The sequence below is a fragment of the Melospiza georgiana genome, chromosome 2 (genome assembly GCF_028018845.1).
Source record: "Melospiza georgiana isolate bMelGeo1 chromosome 2, bMelGeo1.pri, whole genome shotgun sequence".
NCBI lineage: Eukaryota > Metazoa > Chordata > Aves > Passeriformes > Passerellidae > Melospiza > Melospiza georgiana.
The window spans coordinates 31,496,039-31,516,529 of record NC_080431.1 but is presented as its reverse complement, the minus strand read 5'-3'; the positions used below and the strand labels follow the sequence as shown (position 1 = coordinate 31,516,529).

The window sequence follows — 20,491 nt, the reverse complement described above, 5'->3', positions numbered from 1 at the left end:
TCTTTCACTAACTGTTTATCCTTCTAGCTGTTTGTTTTCTGTTCTGATACAGCTGCTGTTGGTCCAATATCTGTTTGACTGCTCCAGGATTTGAACATGTAAATTAAGAAATTGCTGTGTTTCAGAAAGTGTTTCTGTTTACCATATATGTGCAGACATACATTTGTGTTTACCATGTATGTGCAAACACTGTTCAGATTTTGGCAGACGAGGTGAGGAACGTGGAACCCAGGTTACAAAATATATTGTTGGATAGTCTTGGCATTAAAAATTAAAGCTTCCTTTAGGATAGGTGTCTGACTTGTGCCTTCATGAGGGGTTTGTAAGCTGTTGGTTAGATGGTTAGTCTCAAATTTTCATGAACTGCAAGTTGCGTGGATTCTGCGGGGATATCCATGGACAGGAAGAACCTTTCTTTTCACCTCCAGATGCATTTTTAATTTTTTCTCCTAGCATTCTTACTGCTTTCCTGTAAAATATTGGCATTAGCTAGTGAGTACTGGGTAACAAAGCCTAAGGCTTTTGCTGCTATTGAGAGACCTCAGGCAATGGGCGGTCCTCAATGGGCTCATGTGTAGTGAAAGAATTGGGTGCAGTAGGTGAGTCCTTTGAGTCCAGGACTCCAGCAGGTAGAGAAACACAACCATCAAGGGTAGTCACATTCCACAGAGTTCATTAATTTTAAGGAATGTTTTTGTGAATATTTAGCATCTTCAGAGTAAAGGCTGGAACCTTAAGTGTAATATGGCAGTGTTTGCACTGACTGTGGGAATGCAGGTCACTGAAGTGACTTAGTAACTTGAATAAAAAGTGCCCTGCTTGTGTGTCTGTATAATCTGCAGCTGTTTTTATAGGTGATATTTTTAGCCCCCCCCAAAATATGTGGTTGTGAATTTGTCAGTTTAATGGTTTTTTGGAGAACTTGAATGAAGAAAAACACAGCCCAGCAGTTAGTAAGTGTAGTGAGTCATTATGAATAAAATAGGTTATTTCTGCAAACTTAATGCCACAGAACTTCTATTGACAGCAGCAAGCATTTTTGCAGAAGCTACATTTATTTAGCTTTCTAACCCTTTGTTCATGCATTTTAGAAGTATTTTTCCTCTGTTTTGTATATATTTTCCTCTTTATTTTGCATATATTTGCTCGTGCTAATCATTTATTTTAATCTGCATTTAATAGTCACTCTTTTAAACTTTAAATAGTATATTTCTCTTGTAATAAGTATCTGCCCCTGATTTTTCCTTCTCAGACAATTTTTACATCTCTGACTTATTTTTTTCAAGGATATTGTTTGTATATGACTTTTTAAAATTTCTTTTTACAAAGCCAATCTCATAGATTCATATGATGTAGAATGTTCCTATCTTGTCACTGTGTTTCTGTTTCACTTAAAATGTTGAAATTTAGCGTGCTCTTCAAAATGGGGATGTAATTATTGTAGAGACAGCTATTGCAGTACATCTTTGGGATGGATATGTAGAATGTTCAAACTCTAGAATTCAGTTTTCAGGTTTTAGAGTTTTCTGGGTTGTTTGAAAATTTCATTTTCTAACCCATGTGACTAAAATTAACTTCCTAAATATGAAGTGGGCAAAAACTCAGTTCAGAGGCAGAATATGCTTGTGTCTATAGACATCACAAATTTCTAGTAGAAGTTAATCATGGCACGTGAAAGGACATTCCTGATATTCTTATAGTATAATGAACAAATGACTGGGGCAAAGGTCTCTGCAAAAAGAGAGAAAGCACAGAAAAGGAGACTAAAAGAGATGAGAGGAAAAGCAAATACAAGAGGATAAGAAAGAAGTGAAGGGAAAGAAAACGCTGAAGTAATCTTTCAATAAGAATATGTTTTCCCCTTGAAGATGTTGAATCTGATATATGGTACCAAACAACTAATTAACATAACTAAAAGAGTTAAGAGCCAGTCCTTTTATTTACAGTATGTGGATGGGTGTTTGTACCTGTCCAGTGAAATACAGGAACAGAAGTTCCTCCAGTGATCTTGAGCTTCAGGAATAAGGCTTTGATTTTTCACTGAGCAATAAGGTGGCTTAGGTTTGACAGGATCTCTGGCAGTCATTTACTTCAACCCTGGGTTCAAAACATGTCCAACAAGAATGGGTTATTTTGGGCTGTGTGTCCAGGCTGTATTTCTGAGGATGGAGATTGTAGCTCTGGGCAGCCTGGTAAAATACTGGACCATCATTATCCTGTCTGGAATTGCTCCAGTATATGAAAACCTTTCTTGAAGCATGAAGCCCAAAAGTGGACACAGTGATTTAGGTTTAAGCTCAGAAGTGCTGAGCAATTACTTCTCTTGGCCTGATGACAACACATTGATAATGCTGCCCTGTATATGATTGACCTTTCCTGCAAGGATAAAATGACACTCAAAGGCTGGCTAACACTCAAAGGATTCTCCAGCTCCTTATCTGCAAATCTGTTTTCTAACCAGTCTATGCCACTGCACAAGGTTGTTCTAGCCCATATGGAGACTCCACAGTTACTTCTGTTGAACTCCCTAACATTTCTAATGTCAGCCCATTTTCATCAAGGAATAGCTGAATGTGGTCCTGCTCTCCAGAGTATTGATGGCTCCCTCCAGTTTTATTTCACTCACCAGCTTGTTGGGAGTGCACTCTGTCCCATCATCCAGGTTGTTTAATAAAGACAATAGTGTTTATCCCAGTATGGATCCCTGAGGGAAGCTGCTAGTAAGTGGTTGCCCCTAAAGTTGGTGCTGCTGATCAGAACCCTTTGAGTCCAGCAGTGCAGCCAGATTCCCTCTAATCTGCTTATGCAGTGCATATCTTCCCTGTTTTTCTTTAAGGGCTGAAGAAGAAACCAAGTCAAAGGCCATCCTGAAGTCAGAGTGTACAACATTTGCCATCTTCCCCTTCCTTATCCACAGCACCAGAGTCACTCTTGGTAAATCCAATTGGATGTTAGCAGCTGCCTTGTCCATCGTGTAGCTGGCAATGGCTCCTAGGAGCTTTGCTCTGTAACTTTCCCAGGGATAGAAAGCTATGAGGATCCTCTTCTTGCCCTCCTTGAAGATGGGTGTGACATTTGCACTTACCCAGTCAGGAACCTGTCCTAATCACCATGATATTCCAGTGAGGTAGCATTGACCACCTCCCTGAGAGCCCTGGGGTGCAGCCTTTGTGGTCCTTTTGCCTCCTGTATGATCAGCTGGGCTCAAGAGCCTCCAAAATGTCTTCCTTCACAGCAGGTCTTGCTCCAGTCCCACAGGACACTCAGGGACCTGCAAGGCCTGAGGGCAAATCTAACCATTGAAAACTGGCCCAAAAAGACATTCAATGTCGTGGCTTTTTTCTTGTCCTTTGTCACTAGGTCCCTTTTTTCACCACTGGGTCCACATTTTCCTTGACCATCCTTTTGTTGTACTTTACTGTGTCAGCCACGTTCTAGTATTATTCTGTGGATGACCTGTCTGACAGAGCTGCTGACAGAGCAGCGTACCCATATAGATATTCTAAAAAAAGGCATTAGTTAACTATTGAAAGACAACTGAAAATAAAGGGAAATTTTCAAAGTACAAAATCATATAAAGAAAGTTGAGGGTGAAGTTTAAAATTAACTGGAATGAATTTTCACACAGTGGAATTGCCTGTACAAATGAGTTTCACACAGCATTTTGAAGGGCACCAGTTTTGACATTAAAAAAAAAAATACCTGAATGGATATTTGGGTAATACCTATTTGTATTACATGTGAGCTCTGTCTAAAAAGCAAACACTGATTCCTTGAGGAGCATACATCTGTAGTGCCCATGAACTTACTGTTCTAGCAGAAAAGGGCCATCACTAAGTTTCCTCCAGCTCCTCTAGGTTGTTGGGTACTGAGCAGTGTCAGACACTAGACTTTGAATTTAGCTGATAGCCACTCTGGACTGGGGTGGTGCTTCCTGTGGTCTCTGTTGACATAATTGGTGAGTACTAACATTTAGGGAACCTTTTAGCATTCTCTGATCTCTTTTTAAAATGCACTTGCAGTCTTGGGAAATTCCTTTTTGTACTTTCCTATCTTATGATTGAATGCACTGTTGCATGTGAATCTCTGTCTCTGAGTCACTGTTTATCACAGGATCAATAAAACCTGAAAATCATGCCACAGTTGTGGTATTCTCTTAATTTGGTCAGAGTAGAAAGAAATAATTTAAAAGTACTTTTCTTAGAAGAGAAAATAAATTTTTTCTTTGTTTTTCTTCTATCTTCACTTGTAAAACCTGATTTTTTCAGTGAATATTGCCTACAATGGAATTTTTGTATGTTGCTTTCTTATAGCATTTTGATTCTTAGAACTTCAGTAATTTCAGTTTATCTCAGTAACGTGTTGTGTCTATTTATACAAGTGTATTTTGTTTGTGTAAAAAGGATTATATGCAAAATTGAGTGTCTGAATGAAATGCACTAGCTCGTGTTCACAAGCTCAGTCTAGGCATCTGGTCATTGTAAAAAGTGCTTGAAGTCTTAGATTCTATGTCATCCTTGCAGTGATGGTTTAAAAACTTAAAAAACATCTTGTGTTGTGATTAAGATGAGGACCCTAAAGGGAGTTTATTTGTAGGGCCATTAAATTAAATCAAACTGTCATTATTCCCATCTTAGGTACTGTAGTCTTTTGGCAATCCTCTAACACATTAAGTCTGGGTAAATACCGGGATCTTAGCTTCATAAGTGAAGTGGTTTCCTTAACCTTTTGGGAAAGGTAAAATCCTTGCCATTTGTCCATTTGAATAATATTTTGTTCTGATGTAGGACATTACTGCTCTTCACACTGTTGTGTGCTGTGCTTTATGGAAAGAATCTGCTATTAGATGAAATATGTTGCCTTCTCTTCTGCCTCCAGTCCTAAACATTGGGAAATAAAATACTTTTTGTTACTCATTCTTATTTGCTAATGAATCTGTTACCTAGACTGCCAGAAGTTACCTAGTGTGTGTTCTGAAGGGAGACCTTTGTTTGCAAAATGGTGTAACATTTTGATTGTTATGTACTTAAAATTAACTCCTTTTGATTGTTTGGCACTACTGTTGCTGGTATCATTCTTATAACCATCTGGACCTTTCTTTTTGCAGCTTGGGTCCTGTGTTTGCGCTGTTTGTTCCATTTTATTCCTCCATTCCAAGAGTGCAGGTGACACAAGTATTGGGCCACTTTTCTATCACAAACAAGTCTCTGGTCTACATACTGGGTTTACAGGTATGGTATGTACTTACTTGTTCATCTTTCAATAAACTAATAATGTCGTTAGTAGTTAGTATTTCTGTTTGTCTGTGAATTTTGATGCTTCCATGTGCATGATTGAGCATACATTTAACTAGTAACTGTCCCATCAGCTAAAACATATAGAAATATGTGATTCTAGTATGCTGAGGTGGTGAGCAAGTGGTCTGTCCTTACCTTGTCTTACATGGGAAAATAAATAGTAAATAGACAATTCCACAGGTTTTTTTTTTTTTGGTCAGTATAATGAATTAGATGAAAAGAGATTAAAATGGAACCTGATCCTAAAGCATTTTTATCTTTTACCTTTCTGGTTTGTTTATATTCTTGAATTTGCTTATTTTTTCCTTGTCGATTAGAGCTCAAATAAAGCTGTAGAATATGGTATTTTTTGTGTTAAGACTGTTAGTAAATAATCAAGGTTTTGGCTGAATTTCACTTTTATATAAATTAATCTTACTTGTATATCATGCCTTACGATGTGACAGGTAATTTAGAATAGTGTAACATAGAGCACAGCAACATCATGTAGTGTTCTGTGAAATATGACTAGGAAAATATAGCTACTTGGTATAGAAAGCCAGTAATTATTCAAGAAACAATTAAAAAACCCCAAGACCCAGCAGCCTAGAAATGAATGGACATTTGTGTCACAACCTGAATGATGAGGTGTGCAAATTTATGAGAAATTAGGCTCACTTCTATATATTCTAGGGATTCAAAAATAGCTCTGGCGTGTGCAATGGGGAATACACCATAGCTATGTGAAATGTGGGAGAGAGTATTTTAGAATTAGTCAGTTTCAGAATACTGACTTGTGCTCCACATGACCATTTCATTCATCCTCTTTCCTGTTCAGCCTTTGCTTTCCTTCACTTTCTGCTCCAGCACTTTACTTTCTTGGTCTCAGAAATCTTGTTTCCTCTCTTCTGAGCCCATCACTTGCATTATTATTGCAGTCTTTGGGAAAGCCATGCTGCTGTGTGGGCTGTTTTCCATCGGGTCTATTGCCTTTTTCTTCCATGCACACAGCACGTCCAGCTCGGATCAGTGCTGTCACTGAGCCCTGTATCTCTGTGGGATCTCTCCCTGCTGAGCTCTGAACACTTGCTGCCATCACCCAGAGCCTGAGGGGAGACTCATTTGCCTTCTTCTCATTTGGAAACTCTGCCCTTATCTCAAGTCACTGTTTCCGTAGTCTGAACTCTGGAGGGAAGGTGTTCTCATGGTGCAGTCAGCATCACGCAGAAACATTTTAATGACCATTTTCAGTCCATTTTTCCAGTTGGTAATAACCTTCTCCAGGTGATTAATCACATACTTTGCTAGAAACAATGGGCTGCCATGTTGACTTATCAAGATTTAAAAAAAAAAAATTGCTCCAACTTATTTCTGTGATTTCATGTCAGCAAATATGTCACTGGGTAAGAACTTTATTTCCTTAATTTTGATGCTGGTGCTTAGTTTGTCTGTGACTGCATGTCTGAGAGTTTCACTTGGAGTGCCTGCCTGCTTGGAACTCTTCTCCTGTTGCTGCTGAGTCATTTCCTTTGCTTCAGTCTGTCTTTCAGACCTGTTTTTCTGTGCAGCCTATAACTGACATCCTGTTATACTTAGTAAGCTATATGAAAATAAAATGTATTGTTCTCTAGAAGGAGAACAATTGTTGGATCCCTGTGTTTTTTCCACTTACTCCTTATGGAATACTTCTTTTTTTTAATGGTAAACTGAATTTTAACAAAGGTAAAAGTCTGACGTCTCTCATTGTCATGATGAGTGCATAACCTATATCATATTGCAACTTAGCGGTTCATATAGCAAGAACTTTGTAAAATAAAAATTTAAATCCCTGCTCTTGTCTTCTAGCTCTTAACCTCTGGTTCCTACATCTGGATTTTAGCCTTAAGTGGATTGGTAAGTCTTACTGTTAAAAAAATCATATGTTACTTAAAACACTCTGTTATGTATGTGAGCAGCACAGTATATTTGGGCTCAAAAAGAACAGAAATTACTAAGTAACACTCTGTGTTGCTAACCAGAAAGTTTTCCTCTTCAATTTCTAAATATGTGAAGCACTGACTAGCTGGTGACAAACTGATAGACAACAAAATTGGTGATTAATATTTTCAGGGTGCCGCTGCTCCCCGCATAAAATTAATTTTGTTGCCATGGATATAGTTGTACACCTACAACTACAAATGAGATCATTGAGGAAATGGTAGAAATGTGTACCCCAGGCTGAGGTTTGTTTTTTCAGATTTCAGCAAGCCTCAAGCTTTGATTCCAAAACTCAGGTTTTAATAACTTTGCTGTGAAGGTTTTTCATGCTTTGCTGTTCTCCAAGGAAATCTATAATATAGCTGTTTCTCACAATGACAGTGGCAGTAAGGGCACAAGATCATGTTCATCACATCAGTCAGATAAAGGAGCTGTGATCTTTTTCCTTTCTGACTCTGTTGTTGGTAAAGTGCCTAGTGCTGGAACAGATTGTGCTAAATTTTTCAGATTGTTAGATACTGATAAGCTTCTTTTTAAATTTTACAGACTTAGAAATTAAGAGCTCAGGCTGATTTCTTGGCCCAAAGGACTGTAACCTTTTTCAACAGTGGGAGTGCAGCCACTTCCAAGGGAACTCATTATTAAGTTGATGGAGAACTCAAATCATACCCTTGCTGTATAGAACCTACTAATTTGAATTTGGGTTGAGCTCAGAAGGAAATGCTGCTACAACTTAGTGATTTGATCTCTTACCATTTGCATTGACTGTGAGTTTCTAGGATAACTAATAACAGGAGTGACAGAGCAGCAGTGATGTCTGTTCATGATTTGATCTTGCTATAAATATCGATGAAAGCAGTGCAACTAACAAATCAGAATCCATCTCCCCTGGAAATCAGCCCAAGCCTCTGTGCCCACTGAAGGATCTGTGACTTCCTCCACACACACTACCCTTCCTGTTACTCTGCTGGCTCTTTTAATAGCCCTTCCTTTCTAACAGGTGTTCATTAGAGAGGGAAGGAAAGGAAAGAAATGGAAAGGCATTTTAACTCCCTCTTTCCTGATGACAGAAGCTCTGTGTAGACTTGATTATACAGACATATAAAGATTAGCTCGTTTTTTTTCATAATACATTATACAGTTCTTATTTTCATTCCCTCTTAATATAAAGTTTTATTTTTCTATATAACAAAACTTGCTGAACTTTCTTAGTAATCTTTTTTATAAATGATCTTTCTTTTAATTTAAGATTGACAATATGTTTTACTTAGATGTAAATCCATAGGATTAAATTGAGTTACTTCTGTGTCACAAGATGACTAAAAATCGTTTCAAGGTTTCATATTGCTTCAGTCAGCATGAATTAAGTCATCACCAATTATGATGTGTTTTCAGTGTCAATTTTTTTCTGCACTCCATGACTTTGTAAGACGTGCTGCATTTTGAAAAGAAATTCATGTTAGGATTTTCAGCCATTTCTTTTGCACAGCATATCTGCTACACTTCTGTGATTAAGAAGTCTCTTTTTCTCCTCTGTTAGAAATTATAATTTGGTGTCTTTTGCAAAAACTTGATAAAGCAATAAAGTTTCATGGTATATTAGATAATCTGAGGAAGGATATGCAACACTATAAAGGTGCCTTTTAGTACTACAAGTGTAGTTAGTTGATAACACATGTATATGTACAATTGCAGAAATAGATTGTCAAATTAATGTTGTCATTCTGACAACCTATGTTATGTAATTCTTATAAGTCTTAATATTTTTCTAGCTTACTGCCTTAGTCTTTGTGGACTCAAATTTTCAGGTATTTGTACAGAAAGGATGAGTAAAGGCATGAGCACCAGGTCAGATAGGTGTAATATTTAGTCACTGGTTCATTGCCTGGTAGACACTTCACTGTATTTTAAGCACTGAAGATCACTTAGGCACTCATATTGAGTGCATTGTGATGCTGTTCTGTCATTTAGCTTTTGTTACACTTCTGCTTATGTGGAATATTAAAATGGATGGTGCCAGCAAAATATTTGAGTTTTTATCAGTTTCCACTTTGTCTTCAGGGTGTTCCTGGTTTAAGTTTATTTAAATTCTCATAGTCTATATTTGAACATGACTAAATGGGATCTGACTTTCTAGTTACATCCTTGCAAGTGTCATGAGACCTCCTTGTGAATTCTAGGCAGGGTATAGAGGTACTGGGAACTCTACTGCCTTGAGTTCTTGTTTTCAGTGGTTTTGAGTGATGCCATTGTTACAGATATGCATGTATGAGTCTGTGTGGGCAGGTGGGCATTGATGTAATATGCCTGGTGATAGGGAATTTTTTACAATTTGTGGTTTCGATGATGAATTTTTCTCAGGTGCAGAAATTACAGCTCATGATTTGTTATTGGAATACAAAGGTCTGCTGTGTCTGTCTTTGTGATAAGGTATATTTTGCTAGATCCAATTTTAAACCAGCACAGGATTACGGTCTTAAAGGCAGTTTCTTTACTGTCCACATGAAACTGGACAATCAATTATTGTACTTTTGGTATGTCAGTTGCTGGTATGTTGTATAAAACATGCTGTTTAAATACATTATGCTTATGTATAAGGAAGATAGAATTTATGAAGTAGACTGTAAAGAAATTCACAAATCTGATGTCATCAGTAACCTGTAATCATCTTATGATTGATAGGACTAATTTAGTTTCTTGTGATTTATTTTGCCAGGAATATATGATGCCTGGTGCATACAGACAAAATTTGTTTCTTGTGATAAGAGTTTTCTGGGGTTTGTGCCATAAAATTAGGAAACATACTAGAGATGCCTAAAATTCTTCCAGTAGTTGTTTACAGAAGTGCCTCCATGTAGTGCATATCGCTAAGTTAAGTGAAGGCTTGAAACAGTTTCTTCACTATTTTTTTTCTTTAAAATAGTCAAAACACCTTAGGAAGTGGTATTCATGTTTCATTGGATGTAGACGTCTTCTCTCCCTTTTTTTTTTCCCACCCCTTTAAAATCTTTTGATTCCCACTTTACATTTTTCCTTGCCATACTTTTGTAGGATTGAAATTTGAGAAGTGTGTCAAGGCTCATTCATAGCTTGAGCTCATCTGCTTAAAGTCATTTCAGGTTGGTGACCAGCAGAAGACATGTCCCACGAAGGCATGCAGTTCCCTCCACTTTCTAGGATAATGTCATCAGACAGATCACAGGCCATGGGTTTTTCTGAGTAGCTTAGGGCTATATTTGATAGGGGGAAGATATCTTTCAGGCCCTTTCTGTGATTTTAGTGTTTCAGTCTTTCTTCTTACCTCATGTTAGTTTTTTATTTGTTTGCAAGACAACCTGCACTGCATAAAGTTTAAAATTTGGAACGCACCAAGTCTCCTGTGAGCTGCCTTGAATTTATGTAGAGTTTAGTTCAAACCTTAGAAAACTGAAATTGAGAAGTTTCTAAAACCCTGCTTGACTTGGAGATTTCACTAAGCAGAATGCAAGTTTTCTTCATTGTTACCGTGCTATGCTGGAATTTACTTTTCTCAGAATGTATGAAAAGTTGTGTTTTTTCTATTTAGATATTGGAAAATGTAGAGAATCTGTAGTTTAGAGCTTGTACTGTAACGGCTTAAGGTTAAGATAGAAAGCTCAGACAGTGTTGAGTGCATGATTTTAATTTCAGTTCTGTTTTTTTGAGTACAGTAGTTATTATTCATAATTTTGAAGTGGCTAACTTAGTTTTACATAGACTATAGATACTGTTAAATGCTCTCAAGTGTAATTCAGTAGTACTTTTGAGTTCTGTTTGTTAAGAATTTTATCCATCATTGCTGTTAGTTGTTCATCCAGCTGAGGAGTGTTTGTATGGTGAATTCAGGTCCTTTATAATTGGCATATATAGGATAAAAAGTGATTCAGCTGGGAGAGCAAAATAATTAAACCAGTCTTTAATTGTTTTAGTTCCTGTCTTAAAAATACTATTATGTAGCTAATATCTGATCAGATCAGATCTGATCAGCTGATCAGGAATAAATGATTTTCTTGTTGTTTTTCTTCCTCTCTCACACCTTTCTTGAGTGATTTTGAGGAATGCATCCTGAATTCTTTGTTGTTTTAAAACATTTTGTATTTGCATTTGTATTACCTCACAGTATAGTGTTCATGTTTAAAATATCATCCCTTCTACATACTTAAAATTCATGTTAAATATGTGCTTTCTCAAAGAGAATCTTTGGTCAGAGTCTGTTAATGTATGCAGTTACCTCCACATTTGTGTCCTGCTGTTCATTGTCCTTCATCCTCCAGTTAGTCTGGGTATCCTTCAGTCATCCACATTCAGTCTCATGTAGGACTTTAGTCAAAGTATGATTTTTGAACACTTTGTAACTGTGCTTGTAAGTGGATTCAGGTAAATATTTGCTAAATGTTGGATCTAGTTAATTTCTGAATATCTGACATTGGTATTACAGTATAAATATCAGTAGTGTTGCTAATATCAGTGATACTACTCACATACTAAAAATTCTGCCCATGCTTAAGTACTTACCCAAGTAAAACCATGTGTTTTGTGTGATGGATGTGATTCCCCTTTCCTGATAGAACTATCTCCCAAAGAGCAGGTACTCAGTTCTCAGAATCACTGAGGGTAGCACCTGGTCCAGCCTCCCTGCTCAGGCAGGGCCACCCAGAGCAGCTTGCCCCAGGACCGTGTTCTGATGGCTTTTGAGTATCTCCAAGGATGCAGACTCTACCACCTCCCTGGGCAACCTCTGCTGGTGTTCAGTCAACCTCACAGGGAAAAAGTGTTTCCTGATCCTCAGAGGGAGCCTCCCATATTTCAGTTTGTGCCCATTTCCTCGTTTCCTGTTGCTGGGAACCACTGAGAAAAGCCTGGTTTTGTCCTCTTCATTTCCCTTCAGGCATTTCTTTACTTTGGTAAAATCCCCTGGGCGTTCTCTTCTCCAGGCCAAACAGCCCCACTTCTCTCAGCCTCTCCTCATGGGAAAAATGCTCCCAGTCCTTTGATCATCCCTGTGGCCCTTCACTGGACTTGCTCCAGCAAGTCCATGTACATTAACACATGTGCTGAATCCTGCCCAAAACTATAGTGCAGTGTTTGTGTGTGGACAGTGCTCAGTGTTCAGCTGAGTGACTGTAAGTGACTTGATCTGAGTGCCACTACATTCCACTGACTTTATTGACCTAATGCTCCCTGTGGTGAGAGCTGTGACACCCTGCCCACGTCAAGGTGTGAACATGTGACAGCTGACTAAGCTACCAGCACTTACTCCTGCATCACTTAATGCATCTATGTAAAAAAGGAGTTGATTCATCTGGAATACAGGGGATGTTGGTTTGGAAATGAGGTTGTAATTGTCTGGGGAGGAGGGAAATGCAGATATTTCCAGCTCTGGAAGAAGGAGAAAGTAGCGAGAAAGGACAGGAAAAGGTAATAACATGTTGTAAAGCACTTTATCTGTAATATCTATGGCTTCTGTAGAAAAATGGATATTGGTTTTCAGTTTGTATTTCACTTCTAAATTTCTCTTAGATCTGAGGAAGAGTTTCTGTTTCCAAATTATGGTCTGTTTCATCAGCTATACCAACTGTTTTTTAGGAATTAGATTGTTCTGTCAGTATTTGCTTTTTTTGGCAGCAGTGTTGCCCTTTTTCAGAGAGGGAATCCATGAGAGTAATTCAGCTGTGTGTGTACTTTGGAGACATCTGCCAAAGGATGAGTTACATCCTAAGAGTGCCCATTTCTCCCTGGTGACTATGACACCAACTTTAAATAAGCAGCTTATTAAGTAGGCTTTTAAATTACAGATATCTATTTTGGGTCAGATTAATCAAATCCTGATCTTGTAATTAAAGAGATTTGGTTAACAATGTGTTAATCATCACCTATAGAACACTGGCTGAGACCAAGGGAACCTATGCTTAGGACACCAGCACAAGTTAAGAGTAGCTGTACTGTGCTGAAATGGCAGTACAGTCATGCTTGCACATACACAATGTTTTTTAGCTGATAATGCCAATGAAGCACTGATAAACTCTGAAAAAAATGTTTCAAGGTATCTGGAAAATTTATGAGCCAAATCAACAGGAAACAAAATTGAAGAAAAATATTTTAGTATCTCTATAATCTTATTTTTCTTTCAGGGTAACTTTTACAAAAGGCTGTTTATAGTATTTGTAACAATTTCCAAAAAGGAAACCCAAACAAAATAATCTGTTAGAATTGTAACAGAAGTTGCAAATACATGTGTAGTGGGGTTTATTTGTTGGGTAGTGTTGTTTCTTGGGTGGTTTTCACACAATCCCTCTTGATTTGATAAATGCTTTCTCTAATGAAGATAAATACAGAATCCTGACATAAATTTCGACCCATCTTTTGAGTCTAATTTTTAGAATTTAGAACATACTAAGGATTAAGCAGATAAAATAGATATAAAAATGTCACTTCACCTTTAGAAAACTATTTGCTTTTCATTTGTTGTATCTGAACATAGCCGAGTCTTGAGTACATATGATGAATGTATTTACATTTTTCCGAACAAAATAATCGAGTATTTGATGTCATGTTCTGTTAGTTAAAATAATTTTCAACATAATTCTCTACACCAGTCTGTTTACTATTTTTTCTATTTGATTTTCTTTTTTGGTATTAATCAAGTACAGTGAATTTAAATATTTAAATTTTAAATACTATTCCAGCTACTTGTGGAGCATATGTATCTTTGCAATTTAAAATACTGGAGAGCTTCTATGTTTGATTTACCTAATTGCAGAGAAACTACAGCTACTTCCTTTTTCTCAAAAATGTACAACTTTGGAAGGACTTGAGGGAAGGGGAGGGGAAGTCAGGCTTTATATGGGGGCAGGACAAGGTTAGGAAACTTCATGTGAAGAATCAGTAGTAAGTCACAGCGTCAAGAAACTGAAAATATCTAAGCACACTTCTATTCTGCAGTGTGCCAGAGAATTTCCAGCATCCTCCATTTCCTCTTCTTAGCACTGTACCACATACAATATGGTGGAAGATGTTGTGACTAACAGAAATTAAGATGCACCTTATGTTGCTGGCCACAAATTCTCCATTTTAACAGTGTGAACATAACCACAACGTTTTTTTGTGGTGACTTTTGGCGGCTAAAGTACAGTGGAAGCTCCTCTGTTTGGGGGAAGTAGCCCTTTAATCTGATGTACAGTGCTGAAGTTGGAAGATAATGAGGTTATTTTATCTTCATTGAATAAACAATGTTGCTTTATGTTCTTAAACACTAAAAATTCACTCGATGTCATTAACAAAAACAGTGTAAAAAAGTTGCTTTTTACTTTGTCAAAGCTTATGATTTTTAAAATTATATCTATCAAGTTCTGCATATGAACCAGCTATAGAGGAAGTTCTTTGGAAACACTTGACATTAAGATGAGAGTATGACACTGAGCCAGACTGAATCACGAGACTTTTTTTAACTACAAATGTCTCCATTCTGGGTTTATTGGAAATATGGAAATAGCTATCTTGTCCTCACTAATTGAAAATTATTGAAAATTTGATATAACTGACAATAACACTTTAAAGTTTCTTATACTTCCATATAATAGCTCTTCATTTTAGCATGTCCATAAACTTTTAGCCTTTTCTCCTGATTAAGTGCTCTGGAATGACTTGCTCTCTACAACTACCTAAAAGGAGATTGTGATGAGGTGAGGGTCAGTCTCTTTTTCCAAGTAAGATAAGTGGAAAGTCCTTTAAGTTGTGCCAGGGAAGGTTTAGATTGAACATTAGGAAAAATTACTCTCCAAAAGGTTCATCAAGCACTGGAACAGGCTGCCCAGGGCAGAAAGAAGTTGAGTCACAATCTCTATTGCTGTTTAAAGGACATGTAGATGTGGCATTTAAGGACATGGTGGTCTTGGCAGTACTGGGTTAACAACTGGACTTGATGATCTTAAAGTTCTTTTCCAACCTGAATGATTCTACGCCCAGCCATCTCCACTAAGAAAAATACAAGAATGCTTTTACTGATGCAGCTGTTAATTGAGGCTTGCAGTATGCCTTCCCTTCTGAGACAAACAAGTTCCAAAGCACTGACACCAAAGATAGGCTGCTGTTGTCTCATTGCTCTATTTTCTGTCTTGACTTGATAAATGATGATTCTCTTTGTGGTTAGTATGTTCAGACACGTGTCTAGATTTGTCATATATTCAGGGAGATGTAGATTTTCCTATCACCACTTGCTTTGTTTTGTTCTTGTGACTTTTTGAACCTGTTCAAGATTTTTGAAAACATTAGACCTTTTCAAAGGTGGTAAGAGAGAGCAGAGATGAGTTCTAGAAGGGACATTTGAAAGAAGTGAAGGAATGTTGGTGTGATGTTAGATGAAGTATTTTGAGTGGGACTTCTTTCCCTGCCTAGTTAACCCCTGTACAATCGGGTGCAGAATCCCTGGAATGAAAAGGATTCCATAGCCTAATGATACTACCTATGTCCACACCTAACAAGGTGGGAGGAAAGGAGACAATTTATATGTTCTAGTGCTGCTTGTGCATTTCGCATTGATGAAAACAATGAGATTAAATGTGTATGTAATATTTGTAATCTGGCTCAGTAATTCTCGCTCCCCCAGAACTGCTTTTTCAGTTACTGTGCAATCTGGGTTTTCTTGAGTGAGGGGCCTATCTACCTAACTCCCTCAGGATCAAGGGATTTGCTTCTGGGGGACCTTCTTGCTAGGCAGACACCTCAAGCAGTACATACCAAAACCAAGTGAATTGCAGAAGTGATAAGAATTTTCTTACTTTTGTTTTTGGTGATTATAGCTATGCCTTAGTTTCCAGCTGATGTGCACAGTTTTAGTCATGAGTTTACAGTCATCTGGAACAGTTTCACTAGAGCTGAGGAAAGGATCGCTGAGGTTGTGAAAAAGCTTCTGTTACAGTGCCCTGTCCAGTTAGGATCTTTCTTTGAATACAGAAGAAGATTTAATTAAAGGCAGCCTTCACTCTGATGTGATTATGGCCTTTATATCATTTACCTCCTTTCTCATAGCATGACTGAAAGACTGAAGAGGTTAAGACCAGTTTAGAGCTGTTCTTTCTCATTTTAGAATGACAGCCTGTGCTTGGGCTGTCAAGCAACCAGCAGCTTGGGCTCTACATCCAACTGTGAGTCATAAAATGAATGTAATATAAAACATAAATCATTGTTTCCAAAAGCAGAATGTGTTTTTGCTAAAAGTCTCGCTACCTCATTGGGTATTTAACAATAACCTTGTTAATAGTCTGAAAAATATCTCCACTCCTAAAGAATGTTGGTTTTTCCTATACTGTCTCCCTTTATATAATCAGCAATGCATTTAATGTCTTTATACAAATGTCAGTGAAACACAACAAATGCCAAATAAATAAATACACCAGATTCAGAGTTTCTACATGCTTTTCACATAATTTCATTGCTGGGATATGTTTACAGATTTGTTGAGGTTCAGATCTCTTCCTGTTCATTTCACTGTGCTGTGACAGCATATTTCTTGTGGCATAACAGACAGTAAAGAGTCACAAATGCTGAAATGTGGCATAACGCAGAATGCAGATGGGACCACTTTGGGCTCAAGTGCTGTGGCTTCACAATGGCATTCAAAATAATGGCTGAGGGATGACTGTAATTCCATTTATGGGGCTTACAATTTCTCTTTCTCCTGAAGAATCTGAAATGAAATCAAGCCCCAAGGCAGGCACAAACACAGGGAATGTGGTTTTTTTCTTATAGGTAGGAGAAGGGCCTCACGAAAACTGGCTTTTTCAGTATCACAGTTTTTAATGAATTGGTTTTCAAATTTTTTTCCTCCTGTAAGGCAGCTGGGCTTCTTTTGGAATGAGTGTGTGCATAGTCTTAGATTTAACTTCAGTTCCGCTGGTTTGCTTTTATTTTTACTAGAAGGAGAGATTCAGGTGGTGGGGACAGAAGCCTTAAAGGGGTTTGGTGGGGTTTTTTTTGAAGGGGTGTGTAGAGTGCTTCAGCATTCTCAAGAGCTGTCTTAATCTTCTCAGGTCAGCATGCAGCATACCCTGACCAGCTCTTTTACTAGAAATTAAAATTTTGTTTTCATTTTGACCAGTTTTAGAAAGGGTCATTTTCAAGGCTTGGGCTCAATTTCCAAAACAAACAAAAAAACCCTTGAACCTTTATGAGTCACAGGCAATGCACCACACAGATTTAAAAAAGCAATTTGTAGTTGTAGGGAAGTAAAGAAATCCCCTGTTTGTTCTCTGATTCTTGACTGAGAACTGTGAGTAAATACATTAAAAGTGCTTAAAAAACCAGAAAGACCGACTGTTACCTGCAACCAAATTCAAAGTAAATGTGGTATACTTACGTTTTTTGGTTTTCAGGGTTTTTTTTAACATTTTATTTTTGATTTTAGATTTCTGGGATGTGCTACAATAGCAGTATGTTAAAAGTTCATCGAATTCTTTGTGTACCCAGATGGGTAGCAAAGATATTTTCTTGGACTCTTGAACCAGTCTTCTCATCTGCGGAGCCAACGAATGAAGTTCGAGTGGGAATGGGAGCCACAGTTGACATCCAGAGGCAGCAGAGAATGGAGTTACTGGATCGTCAAATCATGATGTCTCAGGTTGCCCAAATGAGGCGGCAGAGACAGCAGCAGGTATTGCTATGCATTCTTTAAGGATTATATTTTTTTGCTTCAAAGATTTTGCATTGTTCCTGTTTCTTAAAATTATTTTTAAATTTTTCTCCATCAGTCTTTCATACACTGTTATACTGCTGATAGCCATTTAAGTGGTTTGTATAGCTTTGTATATTAAAACTGCTTCACAAGATGGGAGCAGGATGTCAGACAATCTTGTGGGGATATCAGTACTCCTGGCATTCTGTCACAAAAAGTGAGGCTGAAAGGTAAAGTGATTGCTTCTTGGTGTTTTTAGTGAAAGCCATTGTGTAAAGTTAGAAAGTCAAAATGCTCCTTACTCTTTTGAGTATCTGTCTGGTCAGCAGCCTTTTCAGAGAGGCTGAAAATTTTCTATGAAATTCCTTTGTTTGTAGGTGTATAGGTTGTTTCTTAAGGGCAGAAATTATAATCTCTAAGTTACAGAGGTAAACCACAAGTGACTTTCTTTTTGCCATGTTTAATCCTCTTGGTTTATTTCCTTATTGAACAGAATAGCAGAGTCTTTTTATTTTCTCTGTTTTATACAAACTAACAAATACAGATATTCTCAGTCTTTGTGTTGTAGGGCAGCAAAACAAGGCAGATGGTGTCTCAATTCCTGTATCTTAGATATGTTCTCTGTCTTCACTGAGTTTTCTTTGCCTGAAACACAGTTGTGTACTGATACACAAGTTCTTTTTGTGTTTGGGGTAGTGCAGTGCAAACAGACATAGCTGTGTTATCCTTAATGCATTCCCAGAATTAGAGGTGTGATGGCATAAAGCTTTGGCCTGCAGCTGGAGTATTAATCTTTGTTTCTAGTCCCTGATAACATTATTCTGGTTTTCTTATTTCCTTAACATTTCAATATGATGAAATTATTCCTCAAGCAGAAACTTCTAATCTATTTTTCTCCATTCCTATTAGAACGCTGATCAGTTTTAACATAAGAACTGAGCTAGAAATTACTCAACTCTTGAACGTTGCCTTTGTAATAGCAAATGAATTGAAACTGTATGTTGGACTACAAGCAGCTGTGAGGAGTGCAGTCGGGTTTCTTCAGATGTGAGAAAGAAGCCACTTCCAGTTATGAAGGACAGTCTTTCTAATATCTCTTTAATTACAAAAAATGGTAAATAAGTTCAGAACGGTAAATGATAAAAGAACTGTTGATAACATTTTCTTCTCATCTTGTCCTTTCCCTAGGCTATGAACAATGAAAGTGGAAAAATGTCTTTTCATGTTTGACTTCAAATAGAATTCTTTAAAAAGATGGAGGGGTTTGACTAAAATGCAGGAACACTGTTTGAACATCAGTAAGATGCTTCCCTTTACAAGTTGCTGAAACACTTTCAAGTTACCTTCATGTTTAGCCTTTAACTTGAGCGCAGCATTTATTTAACTGGTAGTGCTAATCTGTGAAACCCGTGATCAGAAGGCCATAGGATCAATGTATGAATGTTCCATAGAGGCTCTGCAGAAAAGGTGTGTCATGAAAGCTTTTGACCCACCTGGTGTTTTTTAATGACTCATTCACAGAATTTACTGGTCATCAGCTAAATCGGAAAGAGCATCACTCACAAATGTTGCTGTGCAGTGGTAATAATGAAAAACAGACTATTTTCATCTCAAAATAATATTTGAAAAGTTGAAAACCATTTTCTGGATTGGTGTACTTGGGCCTTTAGAAATTTGGCAAGGTGTAATTTGAAGACAGTGGAGTGGAAGAGATCATGCTAGAGATGAAAAGAATTTAGATGATAATTTTACCTGTGGGAGTGAAGCTATAAAGAATGCAGCTCCATTTCTTAGATAGTTTTTTTTTTGTAAAATTTAAAATAATGAAAGCTGTGAAGTACATGTCAGTCATCAAAACAGGCTTTAAATTATATTCTGGGTAAATGTTGTGTGGATTTCTGAAGGCCCAATATGCTGTCTGTAGGTAGTGAGCCATAGGTGAGATAAATTAACATTTTCTCTCACACTTTCTCCTTTGCTTGGTGAGGGAAGTGAACTTTAGCTTTCTTCTCTATGCCATAGTGCAAGAATTTTGTTCAGCTGCCCCTTGAGAAGGTGCTCTGCTCATTCCTCCCACTCCTTTACTCTTCAGTTCATCTATTTGAGAAATGAGACAGTGCAGTTTCCTTGGATGTTGGTAGCATTGTGGATGGAGAAGATCAGTGCTTCTATTGGGGCTCCATTGTCTGGGCAATGTTGGCAGACTCTCATAAGGGAGGCTCTTCTCTTAAACAGATGCTTTTTATAAGCATCTATTTATAAGTAGGTTTATTATTTGAGTCTTCATAAGAAATTCTGAAGAACATGAGCCTGACAGGTTATGCAAACCAACATTAAAAAATGTAAATAAAAAAAATGGAGGAAAGGGAAGAAACTGGGGGAAAAGCCTTTCTCAAAAGTTGTTTATAGTATACCTCTATGATACTGAGATGTAAATAATTGTATCTTTTTTTTCCCCTGCTGTTCATTAAACACTTCTATCCAAAGCAGAATTCACTTTGAATGCTTTCTATAAAAAAGAAAAAGGAAGGCACAATCACCCCAGAATTTC

The 20,491-nt window shown here is 37.4% G+C and overlaps 1 protein-coding gene across 1 annotated transcript in view; it reads left to right on the top strand.

Annotated features, from left to right (window-relative positions):
• The window catches only part of UBAC2 (UBA domain containing 2), an 87,675-nt gene that overhangs the window by 52,272 nt on the left and 14,912 nt on the right, over positions 1 to 20,491 (top strand). The window contains exons 5-7 of the mRNA XM_058018970.1: positions 5,108 to 5,231; positions 7,122 to 7,169; positions 17,674 to 17,919. Coding sequence (XP_057874953.1) covers positions 5,108 to 5,231; positions 7,122 to 7,169; positions 17,674 to 17,919 — 418 coding nt within the window. The remainder of the gene's footprint in view (positions 1 to 5,107; positions 5,232 to 7,121; positions 7,170 to 17,673; positions 17,920 to 20,491) is intronic.